Raw genomic sequence first — 13,202 nt, forward strand, 5'->3', positions numbered from 1 at the left:
TGAAGACAAACAATAAAATACCAACAGACAGGAAATTATTAAATGATTATATGTTTTTAAGTTTATTTTATCAATATCCCACTCTAGCCTCAGAGGTATAAAGCTAAAGGAGAAGGGGACATTTAAAACCAATTTACTTTTATTCTTTAAATTTTTCTGTGACTTAAAAATTATAACTTTAATTCAAGGTTGTCTGATATTTAAATCAGTTCATTATCTTGACCACATATACTAAAGATTGGAAATAAATTTTTGTTTTATAAAAAATTAATAAAAATAAATTATAAAAAATCCATCAATTTGTTTTTGGAAAAAAAGTCACTACATTATAAATATTTTAAGGCCAAATTTAGGGTGTTTCTTAATCAGAATCAACCTACGTAGAAATTTTCCAAATATATTGTTTTTGCCAAATCCTATGCTAATAAAAGTCATCGTCCTTCTTATGAAGCTTTGATCCACAGTGTGTAGCCTAACAAAAACAAAGGCATTTGCCTACCCTCAATGAATTGACCATTAAATTAGAGTTTACCAATCCATAATAAAAATAGGAAAAGAATTCTTCCAGTAAAAGACTCAAATTAACAAACTTTTCACTCCTTAAAGACTTCTTACAACTAAATGTGGACCTTGATAAAATTTGAATTATAGAAGTGAGTAATTTTTTTTTTTTTTCCATTATGGGAAGATGTCTTTCCCCCTCTTTATGCAGAAGATGACAGCCCAGGTCTCTTGTGCTGATGACAACAGCCTTTATCCACAACTTGGGAGAATACAAGTTGGGGAAGTGATCACATTCAGTCAGCCTCCTGTTTTACTTCATGGAAATATGAAGGAAAAGTAGGTCCTTTAATGGAAGGGGTTGGAGTCTCCTGCTCTTATGATTGAACTCTCATTGTGACTATTTGAAATAAAAGGAATTAAAAGTTAGGAATAGGAACAAACCAACATATTCTAGCACTTTTAGTAGTTTTAATAGTGTATAGGTATTTGTAAACATCTTGTAGCAATTATAAGTAAGATTTCTAGCAAATAAAATAATTTAGAAACTGAATTTAACTTAATCTACTACTTTATAAGATTCAATTTCTAGTTATATGCTCTGTTAACATGACTTAAAGAAATTTAGGTAACTGATCTTAGATAAACTAAACTGGATGTCAGGAAAAGTAATGGGTTATTGCTGCGGCCTTTCTCTTTACCAGAGAGAAACCAACTGGTGATGCTCTGAGATCCTGGTGGTAGGTGGGAGCCTGGTTCCATGCTCTGCCTTTGCCTTTCTTCCTTGCGCATTCCTGTGGCCGATGATGAGTTTGAGGTCAGCTGGTCAGAGTGTGCAGAGGGCAAGAAATAAGTTGATGTAAAATTTTAATATCAATGTTTTTGCCTCTAATTTAGGAAGCACTAAAGCTAGCACTGCATTACAGAGTCCAAAGCAGTTTACACGTCAAAACATTTTGGTACTTTGAAATGTAAATGATAATGTAAATAATACTTTTAATCATTCTGAATCCAAGACTTTAATAATCTATTTTTCCTTTTTCTTCTTAGATCCCAATTTTGTTCGGACATTTCTTACAACATACAGATCTTTTTGCAAACCTCAAGAACTACTGAGTCTTATAATAGAAAGGTCTGTCAATTTAAAGATGTTTAAATTTTTTTTTAAGAGATTGAGTTACGGTCTTATATGTTTTTCAGAAATATGTTGGATGAGTTTTTAAATTGTAGTTTACGAGCACTTTTTAAATAAATAACATTTCTTACATGACCATTTACAATAATATGTTAGCTTTCTTTAAATATAAAAATAGGTCATCTTTTTTTAACATGAAAACTCAGTATTTGAAATTTCAGATTTATAGAATTAATCAAGTTAAAGATCTGTACAGAAATGTATAATTTAGAGTCTGGAAATTCAAATTTTGATGATTTAGATGTTCTAAACAGAAGTTTGCAAATATACTACATGTTGAGTAAAATGGAGCTTGTCAGTAAACAAACACTGTCATCAGGGTGTTTCATCCACCCAAATGAAGAGCAGTCAACTCTTCAAGCATTACCCTGAAAAATTATTGTCAGCTGATTTAGACTGTAATTCTACAAACCAAAAATGGACATCAGTCCCATAACTTTATAATCACATTTGATTTCAGATTTTACATGTATTCTTTGTGTTTCTAGTGTTATTTATATTGGCAAGTACTAACTTCTTAAAAAATTTTTAGGAATAATATCTTTAACCTTTACATTAGAGAAGCCTCACTTGTTTTCACTGATGTATTTATCCTTAGTCATATTTTTACAGTATTCTCTCGATTGTGCTGACTATTGAAAAGGTTTGTGATTTTCTACTTGAATAATTTGATATAATCAGTATTTTCATTAATTTGCTCTGTTTTATGTCAGGTTTGAAATTCCAGAGCCTGAGCCAACAGAAGCCGATCGCATAGCTATAGAGAACGGAGATCAACCTTTGAGTGCAGAACTAAAAAGATTTAGAAAAGAATATATACAGCCTGTACAACTGCGGTAAGCATTAAGCAAATAAGTGAAGTAGTCAAAGTATATAAGGATCTTTCCCAAACAAAGAGAAGGTAACAAATAACATGCGTGAATTAGATAAGAGCAATTAGGAATTATTGTGTTAGTCTTTTTTTTTTTTTTCCTTTTTGTCTTTTTTACTGACTGGTAACGGGATCGCAACCCTCAGTGTTGCACCCGCACCGCGCTCAGCCAGTGAGCGGGAACCGGTCTCCACATGGGATCCGAACCCTCGGCGGGAGCGCCACCACACTCCCAAGTGGCGCACTCTCCAGTGCGCCACCGGGCCGGCCCTTGTGTCAGTCTTAATTACCAGATTTTTGAAAGTGTTAAGCCACTGATAAGATTATTCAGTTTGGTACAAGTTACTCTGTTTTCATTTATATCATTTATTGTGATAAGCATTTATATTTGCGTTCCCATGAAATTCAATTCTGTTAATGCCATAGGGTACTAAATGTATGTCGGCACTGGGTAGAGCACCACTTCTATGATTTTGAAAGAGATGCAGATCTTTTGCAACGCATGGAGGAATTTATTGGAACAGTAAGAGGTATGTTTTTTAATGTGGCTAGTTTTATATGTAATAAAAGTACTAATATTTTGACTATCAATTGATGCCATTATTGCTCAGTGTTGTTAAGAGATGTGCATAGTAGTGCCAGCAAGACCATTTGAAAATGTTGAAAATTTTCATCAAACATTAGGCCTACAAATTGCTCAATTATCACCCTGATGACCCAATGTATTTTCAATTAAAGAATCAACTTAATGATTATTTTAGAATTGGTTAGGAAAAGTCTCAGTTTAAGCTAAGTTTTTACACTTATCTGAAAGTATGTGTACCTGAGGGCATTTAGGAACTGTTGTGCCATTATAACACCACTGATGGAGGTTGAGTGGGCCACAAGTAGGTGAATAGAGAGAATCAGAGAGGAAGCAGAGCATATTAAATGGAGAGTCTGTTGCTGACACTTCCACTAACCAGATGCATGACTTTGGACAAAATCACTTTGATTCATAAAACTTCATTTTCCTTATTAGTAACATGAGAAGCTAGATTTGATGATCTCCAAGGTTTCCCTTCTAGTTTTAAGGATTCTATGACTGTATGGCTCTAAATATGTCCTAGACAAACTTGTTTTTATTTCCACTGTACACTCTAAATAAGAATCAGAAAAAAAAGTGTAAATAATAGTACTTTCATATACAGTACAAAACAGAGCCACATCAAAACTCACTAACCTGAAGGAATCAGTCCTCTGGCACTGTTTGGTTTATAAAATGCAATGTTAATTAGATTAATAGTGAATATGTATAAGCTGTATTTATAAATCTTTTGATTTTTGTAAGATACACCTTTTTTTGGAGGATTATAAAATGATATTTTGAATTGAAGTCCAGAGCAATACAGGTGAAAAAATCTCTACAAATAAATTACTTTCTAATTTTATTTAGGAAGGATCTGGAAGAACACATGCCAGAATATTAACAGTGTTACCCCATGTGGAGAATAATGAGATTGGGATAGGGGACTGGGTAATTGTAAGGGGGAACTTGGACTTTTAATTTTGATCATTTGAACATTTTATAGCAAAGATATACTCAGGTATCACTTGGGTAATTTTAAATCATTTAAAAAAATAAAATATTAAGGAGTATTTAAATGTTATTTAAAATATAATGTATTTCAGGCAAAGCAATGAAAAAATGGGTTGAATCCATCACTAAAATAATCCAAAGGAAAAAAATTGCAAGAGACAATGGACCAGGTCATAACATTACATTTCAGAGTTCACCTCCCACAGTTGAGTGGCATATAAGCCGACCTGGGCACATAGAGACTTTTGACCTGCTCACCTTACACCCAATAGAAATTGCTCGACAACTTACTTTACTTGAATCAGATCTATACCGGTATGTAATTTGACATTCAAGCTGAAAAATCATTTCAAAAGAATTGTTTTTTAAATGAAATACTGGTTTCTGCCTTACAGGGTTGTCATAAGACATAAATGAGATAGTATGTGAAATGTCAAGTAATAAGGCCTGGCAAGCATTTCTTATTCTTTCACTCCCTTGGTGCCAGTTGCTCTGTCTGAATTTATACCTCCTCTCTTTCTGCGATCAGCCCTAGTTGGCGAAGCTAGGTTCAAATCCTGGCTTTACCAATTGCTGGCTTGGTATCCTTGGGCAACTTTAACCTCTTTGGGTAACTTTATTCTTCTGCCTCTTACTTAGTTTCCTCAAGAGTAAAACGGGGCTAATGATAGTATGTACTCCTGGGGCTGTTGCGAGATTTAAAATAATAAGTTTATAGTGCTTAGCACATTGCCTAGCACAAAGTGAAGTCTCAATAATTATTAGCTGCTGCAGCTGTTGTAAACTTAAATCATTGCATGTTAGAGGCTTTTTTAGTTTATCATTCTGCATTAATGTATAACTACCATCTCAAAAAATGTCTTCCTGGTTTTTAATGGGGACTATTTACATTCTCAAACTATTTTTTAATAAATGAGAAAAGGAGCTAAATTTATAGATCTCTTCCCACCAAAAATTGTCATATTCCCAAAAGTTACAGTGTTGGAATCTATTTTATTTATTTCCGAGGAGCCTTTTGTGGTTCAATTCAATTTTTTATGAATTGCTATGATTACTGTACCCTCTTTGAACTGATTATTATAACAGATATCATTATTTAAATGACTACTTTGTCACCCTAATTTACTAAATGATATTTGTAAGTGAGGGGAAAGATATTATGGAGAAATCTCAACCTTACCCAAAGCAAAATGCTACTATAAAGCAATAATAAAAGTACACAGGTACATCCATAAAAACATTTTTAAAAATCCGTAGAGAAAGATGATTAATTTTACTTTTTTTGTTATACCATGTTTTTAGTTAACCTTTCCGTTGGTGTAAGAGGAAAGTTTATATGGGAGTTTAGTTTTTATTTATCTCATCTAATTAATAAACCATTGTCTATATTAGAGAGAAAAGTATCACGTAGCATTATGTATTACTGATTTTAGAGCTGTACAGCCATCAGAATTAGTTGGAAGTGTGTGGACAAAAGAAGACAAAGAAATTAATTCTCCTAATCTTCTGAAAATGATCCGACACACTACTAATCTCACTCTGTGGTTTGAAAAGTAAGTATTCCTGACATTTTTATATTTTATAGCAGTCAGCTACATTATGAATTTCAATGCAGTTTTACTTCTATATGTCTTATGCCTTTTTGTTCCTCTATTCCTTTCTTTTTGTATTAAGTGAATATTTTCTACTGTAGCATTTTAATTTCACTAATGTTTTTTTTTTCTTTTGAGATTTTTAAAGTGGTTGCTTTAGGGTTTACTGTTTACATCTTAACTGTTAAGAATCAGCTTTATATTTATAGTAGCCTAATTCCGGTGATACATAGAAGTGTTACTACTTTATAGCTCTGTTCCCTTTCTCGCCTTTTTGTGGTGGTATTGTAGTGCATATTACATCTAATTAATGATTCAAATCCAACAATACATTGTTATAATTATTACTTTACCATTTGTTCATTCTTCTAGCCCATTATAGCTTTGCTCCATCCACATCGTATGTGCTGTTATTGGCAATATATTACACATATATTAGATTTCTATGTTTTAGGCCCAACAGTGCATTCATACACATTATTTTATACAGTTGCTTTTTAAATCTGTTAAGAGAAGACATGAGAAAAATGATGCTTGTACACTGTTTTTTGTAATTACATAATTACCTTTACTGGTGCTCTTTGGATGTGAATTACCATCTGGGATCACTTGCTTTTAGCATGAAGAACTTCCTTTAGTATTTCTTGTATGGCGGGTTGGCTAGCAACACTCTGTTTTTGTTTATCTGGGAAAATCTTTTTTTCACCTTCATTTTTGAACAATAGCTCTATCTTCAAGTTAGTTAATTTTTTCTTCTCTCGGTTCAAATCTACTATTGAGCCCCTTCAGTAAGTTTTTTATTTCAGTGAATTGTACTTTTCAATTCCAGAATTTTCATTTGGTCCCTTGTTATATAACTTTTCTCTTTAATGATACTCTCTGTTTAATGCACGTTGTCATCAGTACCTTCCCTTACTTCTTTATCATGCTTTCCCTTAATTCTGTGAACATACTCATAATGGCTACTTTGAAATATTTTTCTGTTAAATCTGATATCTGGTCATTCTCATACTTTCTTATTTCTTTGCATGCCTCATAATTTTTTGTTGGAAACCTGACATTTTTAGGCAATATATTGTAGCAACTCTGAGTACTTGAGTAATGGTACCCCTCCCCCCTTTCCAGGGTTTGTTATTGCTACTTGCTTATTTGTTCAGTGAACACACACACACACACACACACACACACTCACTCACACACACACTTAAGCTCGATTGTTACTCAGGGAGGTGTACATTTGGGTTTGCCCACAGTCACCGTGGGAGGACTGTCATCCACTTCTTCCCTAACCACACACCCACCCAGCTATTAAACGCCACTAATTGTCCAGCTGATTGCTCTGTTGTTTTCAACAATTCCCTGGTGGCATAAATTGCTCCACAAACTAATCCAATCAAATTATGATTCCTTTAAAGGAATGTTTTCTGAGATCCCTGTTTGATATTTGTTCTGACACCAGGAGGGCTCCTCTCAGCTGTCTTATTTCCTGCAAACTAGCTGGCCTACAGTCTAGACTGTATATAGATCCATGAATCTCCTCCCCGATTGCCTTTCACCACATCCTCCACTGTTCTTAAGAGCATGCTTAAATTTAAACTTCCCCATACTTTGTTGCAAATGACAAGAGATTAGGAGCTGTCTGTTTGAAACAGGGCTCTGGAGCTGGGGACAATGGTAAGCTTCTCTCTGAGTGACTTCCTGCTCTAAGAATTGAGTACTCAGTGGAAGGGGGCAGTGGAAAGGCAAGCGATGGTGCTGTAGACTGAGCTCTTTTTACTTGCCTTTTCTGGCATGGAACCACGGCTCCAAGAACAGAAAAAGGGCTATTTTCTCAGTTTCTAAGCACATCTTAGAAATGGTAGAGTCTCCATTCTGTAAGTGAGAGCTGGACAAAAGAAGGGAGTCCCTGCTTCTCAAGAGTACTCAACATGGACTTAGCCTCAGCAACAGACAGCTGAGGGCAGGATGAGAAATGCTGAAGTCCTGCTCCTCCACAGAGGAAAGCCCCCCAGCTAGGAGCTAAGTATTCTCTTGGCAGCAGCGATTTGGAGAGGATGCTCTGTTCACCCTTGCCAACCTGCTTTATCTTCCAGTCTCCTTCTATCTATCACTCTGAATGTGTCTTCTCTGTAGTTTCACTATCGCCACCCTCTCTAAACATACTCGACATTATTTTATTTACTAAACTTTTTAAACCATAGCTTTATTGGAAAAACTCTAAAATTTTTCATTTTTTTGTTTTTGATTCCCAGATGTATTGTAGAAACTGAAAATTTAGAAGAAAGGGTAGCTGTGGTGAGTCGAATAATTGAGATTCTGCAAGTCTTTCAAGAGCTGAACAACTTCAATGGTGTCCTTGAGGTTGTCAGCGCCATGAACTCATCACCTGTTTACAGACTAGACCACACATTTGAGGTAAGTTTGTACATGTGTTTTCTAAATAAGCTCCCATTGCCTATTAATACAATCCAGGATTTTAACAATTATGATCTTTAATTTTTAAATGTTTCCTCTGTCTTTTCAGTAGCAGGTTAAAATATGGAATTATTTAAATTTTATAGTGAATTGGTTGCTCTTTTTAAATTAGGCATTCTCATAAAAATGTATTTCATAGGTCCCAGCATATATAATGTACAACTAAATGCTTACATAATTGTGTGAGGGCAAGATAGACTAGATCACGTGCACACACACACTCTCTTCTTTAAGTTTGTAGCAGGGTCTGTGAAGATAGTTTCTTTGAAGTAGTATCACATTCTTAGAATCAAATTGATAAATTTGTTTGGGCCTCATTGTTAGCCTCATATTTTTTGGCAAGATCTGTGATTCCTTTTATAAACTTATGCCTCCTAAATATTTTTTTTCTTATAGCAAATACCAAGTCGCCAAAAGAAAATTTTAGAAGAAGCTCATGAATTAAGTGAAGATCACTATAAGAAATATTTGGCAAAACTCAGGTCTATTAATCCACCATGTGTGCCTTTCTTTGGTAAATATTTCTTCCTGAATTTTTACTGTTTCTGGATAAAACAAGACACTTACTTCATTAAGTGACTAAGTACAGACATGTGTAATAACCTGCAGAAAATAGTTATTTAATAAATGTTTAGCACCTAAATCCTCTTGGAATTTTTCTCTATTAGGACTTCTTAAGATCAAGCCAAATATGTACATTTTACTTTCTATTTTCATCTTGGGTAGCCATTAGATATTATATAATACTTATGTTTTTATATTCATAGAAACCTGTTTAATTGACTTTTAATAAATCAAGTACTCTACAGAAGAGACATGGCCAAACTCATCTGTATTTATAATCTTTCTTTGTAAACAGTTCCACATGGCTAAAAAATCATAGTGCCTTTGGCTTATCTTCAGCACATCAAACTTTTATTGTCTTTACCCACCCTTTTTTCCCCCCTTCTACATCAAAGGAAGTACCTTTTTCTTCCTTTTAAGACTGAATCTTAATTCATCAAAGTGGGTCAATTATAGGCCCTTGCAGCTTCAAAAAATCTGTTATTCAAAATATGTTCATACATGACTGTAAGTAATATTTATGTACTACTGTAAGTAATATTAGTGTTTGTGAATTTTTCAAGTTTTTATTATTAAATTAACCAAAAATTTTAAAAAGACTAAATCTACCATCTGAATCTTCTCTCTCTTTAGGTCCCTCTATTTTCATCCACCATTTCTTTCCTGTATTTCATATCTTCAGTATCTCTTTTACATTGACTTCTTTTCTCTGCCTGTGTGTATGGTCTGATGATCCTTCCTCTGAATGCTTATAGGCATTATGATCTATATCACACCTCTTGTGTTTAGTCTTTTTAGTACATGGTATATTTTCTTCTAGTCTTTTTCTCATCTATATCTATTTTTTTTTCTGCTTAGTTTTAAGTTATACTGCACATAACAATGTTATGTCCTGATATTTTTTTCAATTAAAATATCATGTTTTCCCACATTTTATTGTGTAGGCTTTATAACCAACTACTTATGTATTTATTTTTTAATCTTTTTGCTATGCACATTGAGTATAATTGTAATTGTATAACATGTACAAATTTTAGTTTTTTTTCACTTACCATATCCTAAGTGTATTTTCATAATGGCTGCATAATATTCCATAATGTTTGGCTATTTATTTAACCACTACCCTATGATTGGACACATTGTTTCCAGCTGTTTTGCTCTCTTAAATAGTATTGTAATATCCTCGTTCATACCTTTTTTCTGTATTTGAGAATATCTTTTTGAGGTAGATAACTAGAAGCAGAATTACTGTATGTAGGTTAAAAGTTTTTTTTAACATTTGATATGTATTGCAGGGCCGGCCCGGTGGCGCACTGCTACAGTGCGCCGCTTGGGAAGCATGGCGGCGCTTCCGCCAAGGGTTCGGATCCCACATACAGACCGGCGGCTCACTGGCTGAGCGAGGAGCGGGGGCAACACCGAGGGTTGCAATCCCGTTGCCGGTCCCGGTCCGGTACGGGCGCGACACTAAGGGTTGTGATCTGTTGCCGGTCACGAAAAAAGACAAAAAAAGGAAGGAAAAAAAAAAAAAGTAGATCTGTAAGTAGAAAAGAATATCATGATATGTATTGCCAAGTTGCTTTCTGAAAGGCTTATGCTTGTTTATGCTGTCATCAGAAGTGTATGACGAAGCAGGGCTGGCCCGTGGCTCACTCGGTAGAGTGCGGTGCTGATAACACCAAGGCCATGGGTTTGGATCCCATATAGGGATGGCCGGTTTGCTCACTGGGTGAGCGTGGTGCTGACAACACCAAGTCAAGGGTTACGGCCGGCCCGGTGGCGCACTGGATAAGTGCGCCGCTTGGGAAGCGCGGCGGCGCTCCTGCCCGAGGGTTCGGATCCCACATACAGACCGGTTCCCGCTCACTGGCTGAGCGAGGCGCGGGAGCAACACCGAGGGTTGCGGTCCCGTTGCCTGTCCCCAGTCCGGTACGGGGGCAACACTGAGGGTTGCGATCCGTTGCCGGACACAGAAAAAGACAAAAGACAAAAAAAAAAAAAAGTGTTAAGATCCCCTTACCGGTCATCTTTTTTAAAAAAAAAAAAAAAAGAAGTGTATGACGAAGCAAATTTCAACCTATTATTTTCAACTTTAGGTACTTTATTTTTTTTCTCATTTCTGTTATTTTCACAGATTAAAAATTACTACCTATTTGTTGTAATAATTTCCATTCTTTGATTAGTGTGGACATTTTTTCATACATTTGCTTAATATTTGCATTCCCTGTTGTCCATGTCCTTTTTCATACCTGCTGCTAATATTTTTACTAATCTGCCTTTTAGTTTTTATTCGTTGACATATATTAGTTTTAAATTCTATAGTATGTCTTTCTCATGATTTCTATTGCTTCTAACCTTAGGAAGTTCATCTAATCTGGCAGTTCCCTCTCCCTAGAATAGCTGTCTCCAGAGGTAGGATATGTAAAATAATCTATTTAAGTACAGGAATAACTAGACCTTCTATTTATATTTTAAAAAAAAAATTAAGCTTTACTAGTATATAAAATTCAGGTCTATGTCACATGTTTATGTTATGAGGGGTCTTCAAAAAGTTCATAGAAAGAATCATATTATGCTCTAATTCTATTTTTCCACGAACCCTCATATATAAATTTTTTACTCAAAAATTACATGTATACACATATTAAGAACGTGTGCTTAAACATTTTTTACTGATATAACATATGAACAACAAAGTTTGGACTGCTGTGATCATTTGTTCTTTTAACTAGCCATCAATTAGGCATAAAATAATTTCCAAATTTTATCCTGAACTATCCCAAACTGCTACTTGTAAGCATTTTCACTTTGTTCAAATGTACTTTTAACACCTACAACATCCCATGAAGTTATTATTCTCCCCTCCCCCCAAAAATTATTCTTCCTGTGTTCCCAGAGTCAGTCATACCACCCAATCTCAAAGTAAGTCTTCCTTCCCATTGCCCCACCCCCTGCCCAAACCAGTTAATCAGTTCTTGGAGAGTCTACCCCTTAAATAGTTATCCCCTCCACTCAGTGTTCATAGACTTGAAAGCAGCCCTCATCATCTGGCTGGGACTATTGTTAGCCTGCTAACAGCTCTTCACTTTTCTGGTCTTAACTCCTTCTAACCCATCTGGCTTCATTATACAGCTAGAGTAGTTCTTCTAGAATGCAAAGATGCTTATAGCTTTCTAATTATCTCCTGGATAAAAGGTAAGTTCTTTAAGAAAATGTATGTCATGATCCAGTCCAAAATTCTAGTATTTAAAAGTATGCCCATAGCACAGAAGCATTTAGAACCATTAATCTAGCCCTTGCCTATGTCTACCCTCATATCCTGCCACTCTTCAATGCTACACACCAAACCAATGGTCTAGCCATACCAAATGACTTGCTGTCTCTAAGTATGCCTTTCAAGCTTCCTGACAAATTAGTGCCTTCATACACACTGCTGCTTTGCTTAGAATGCCCTTCTATCTTATTCTACTCATTAAACTTCTATTCAATTTTTGAGACTTATTCTAAGCATCACTCATCTGTGATGTTTTTTCTAATCCCAGCAGCTTAAGGCAGAGTTAGGCACACCTCCTTTGTATTCTCATGCATCTTATGTATTACCACTAATATAGCACCTCCTAATATTTCACTTACCAAATTGTACTATAGTAGCCCACATTCAAAGCTCTGGACTCCCTGAGGTTGGGAACTGTGTGTCTTTTTCATTTGTGTGTCCACAGTACTTAATGCAGTACTTGGCATACAGCAGACTCAGTACCATGTGTACTGAGTGAATGAACTCAGACATTCACACCCCCCTTTTTTCCTTCCAAAGTATTATAGTCAGTACTTTGGGGAAAAGGGGAGAAGCATAAGAGAATAGGGCAAGGTGCAACAACAGCATCAACAATCACAAGCATAGCTAATTAATACTTTTGTCAGGTCCTATTCTAAGCTTATGCATAAATTCACTCATTTATTTCTCACAGCAATCCTCCTACCCTCATTTTACAAATGAGAAAACTGAGGCACAGAGAGATTAAGGCAATTTGCACAAGATCGCACAAGTAGAAGGCCGTAGAGCTGTCTCCAGAACCTTTATGCGAGAACAGGAAGGAATTAAGTGCTTCTGCACCAGAGGGCTATATAAAGTGCCTGCTATTTAGTTCATTCTCCTCCTCATCCAGTGCACAGCCTGCAGTGATGGGGAAACAGGAGCTCAATTACCAGGTTGCCACTAAGTCTAGATAGTACTGAAGACCAGAATATACGTAAATTATATGCTGTCCTATGTTTGATAGGCTTGCAAATAGATCCTTACAGATTTCCACAAGTAAGCCTATTCAAACACTACTACCTCTGAATTGCAAATTGTAACAACCTCTTTCAGGGCCTCATGAGCTGAGTAAGCAGAAAATGTGATCCTTTGAATTTAGCATTTTCCCC

General features: G+C 35.4%; 1 protein-coding gene across 2 annotated transcripts in view; it reads left to right on the top strand.

The window, feature by feature from the left end:
* Positions 1–1,555: 1,555 nt before the first annotated feature.
* Positions 1,556–13,202, top strand: part of SOS1 (son of sevenless homolog 1 (Drosophila)) — a 28,353-nt gene continuing 16,706 nt past the window's right edge. For both annotated transcript variants that reach the window (XM_008575605.1, XM_008575607.1), the window contains exons 1-7: positions 1,556–1,633; positions 2,410–2,532; positions 2,994–3,097; positions 4,239–4,461; positions 5,580–5,699; positions 7,991–8,153; positions 8,610–8,727. In XM_008575605.1, the coding sequence (XP_008573827.1) occupies positions 3,070–3,097; positions 4,239–4,461; positions 5,580–5,699; positions 7,991–8,153; positions 8,610–8,727 (652 nt within the window). In that variant the 5' untranslated portion in view covers positions 1,556–1,633; positions 2,410–2,532; positions 2,994–3,069. The remainder of the gene's footprint in view (positions 1,634–2,409; positions 2,533–2,993; positions 3,098–4,238; positions 4,462–5,579; positions 5,700–7,990; positions 8,154–8,609; positions 8,728–13,202) is intronic.

Source organism: Galeopterus variegatus, unplaced genomic scaffold (genome assembly GCF_000696425.1).
Source record: "Galeopterus variegatus unplaced genomic scaffold, G_variegatus-3.0.2 Scaffold1217, whole genome shotgun sequence".
NCBI lineage: Eukaryota > Metazoa > Chordata > Mammalia > Dermoptera > Cynocephalidae > Galeopterus > Galeopterus variegatus.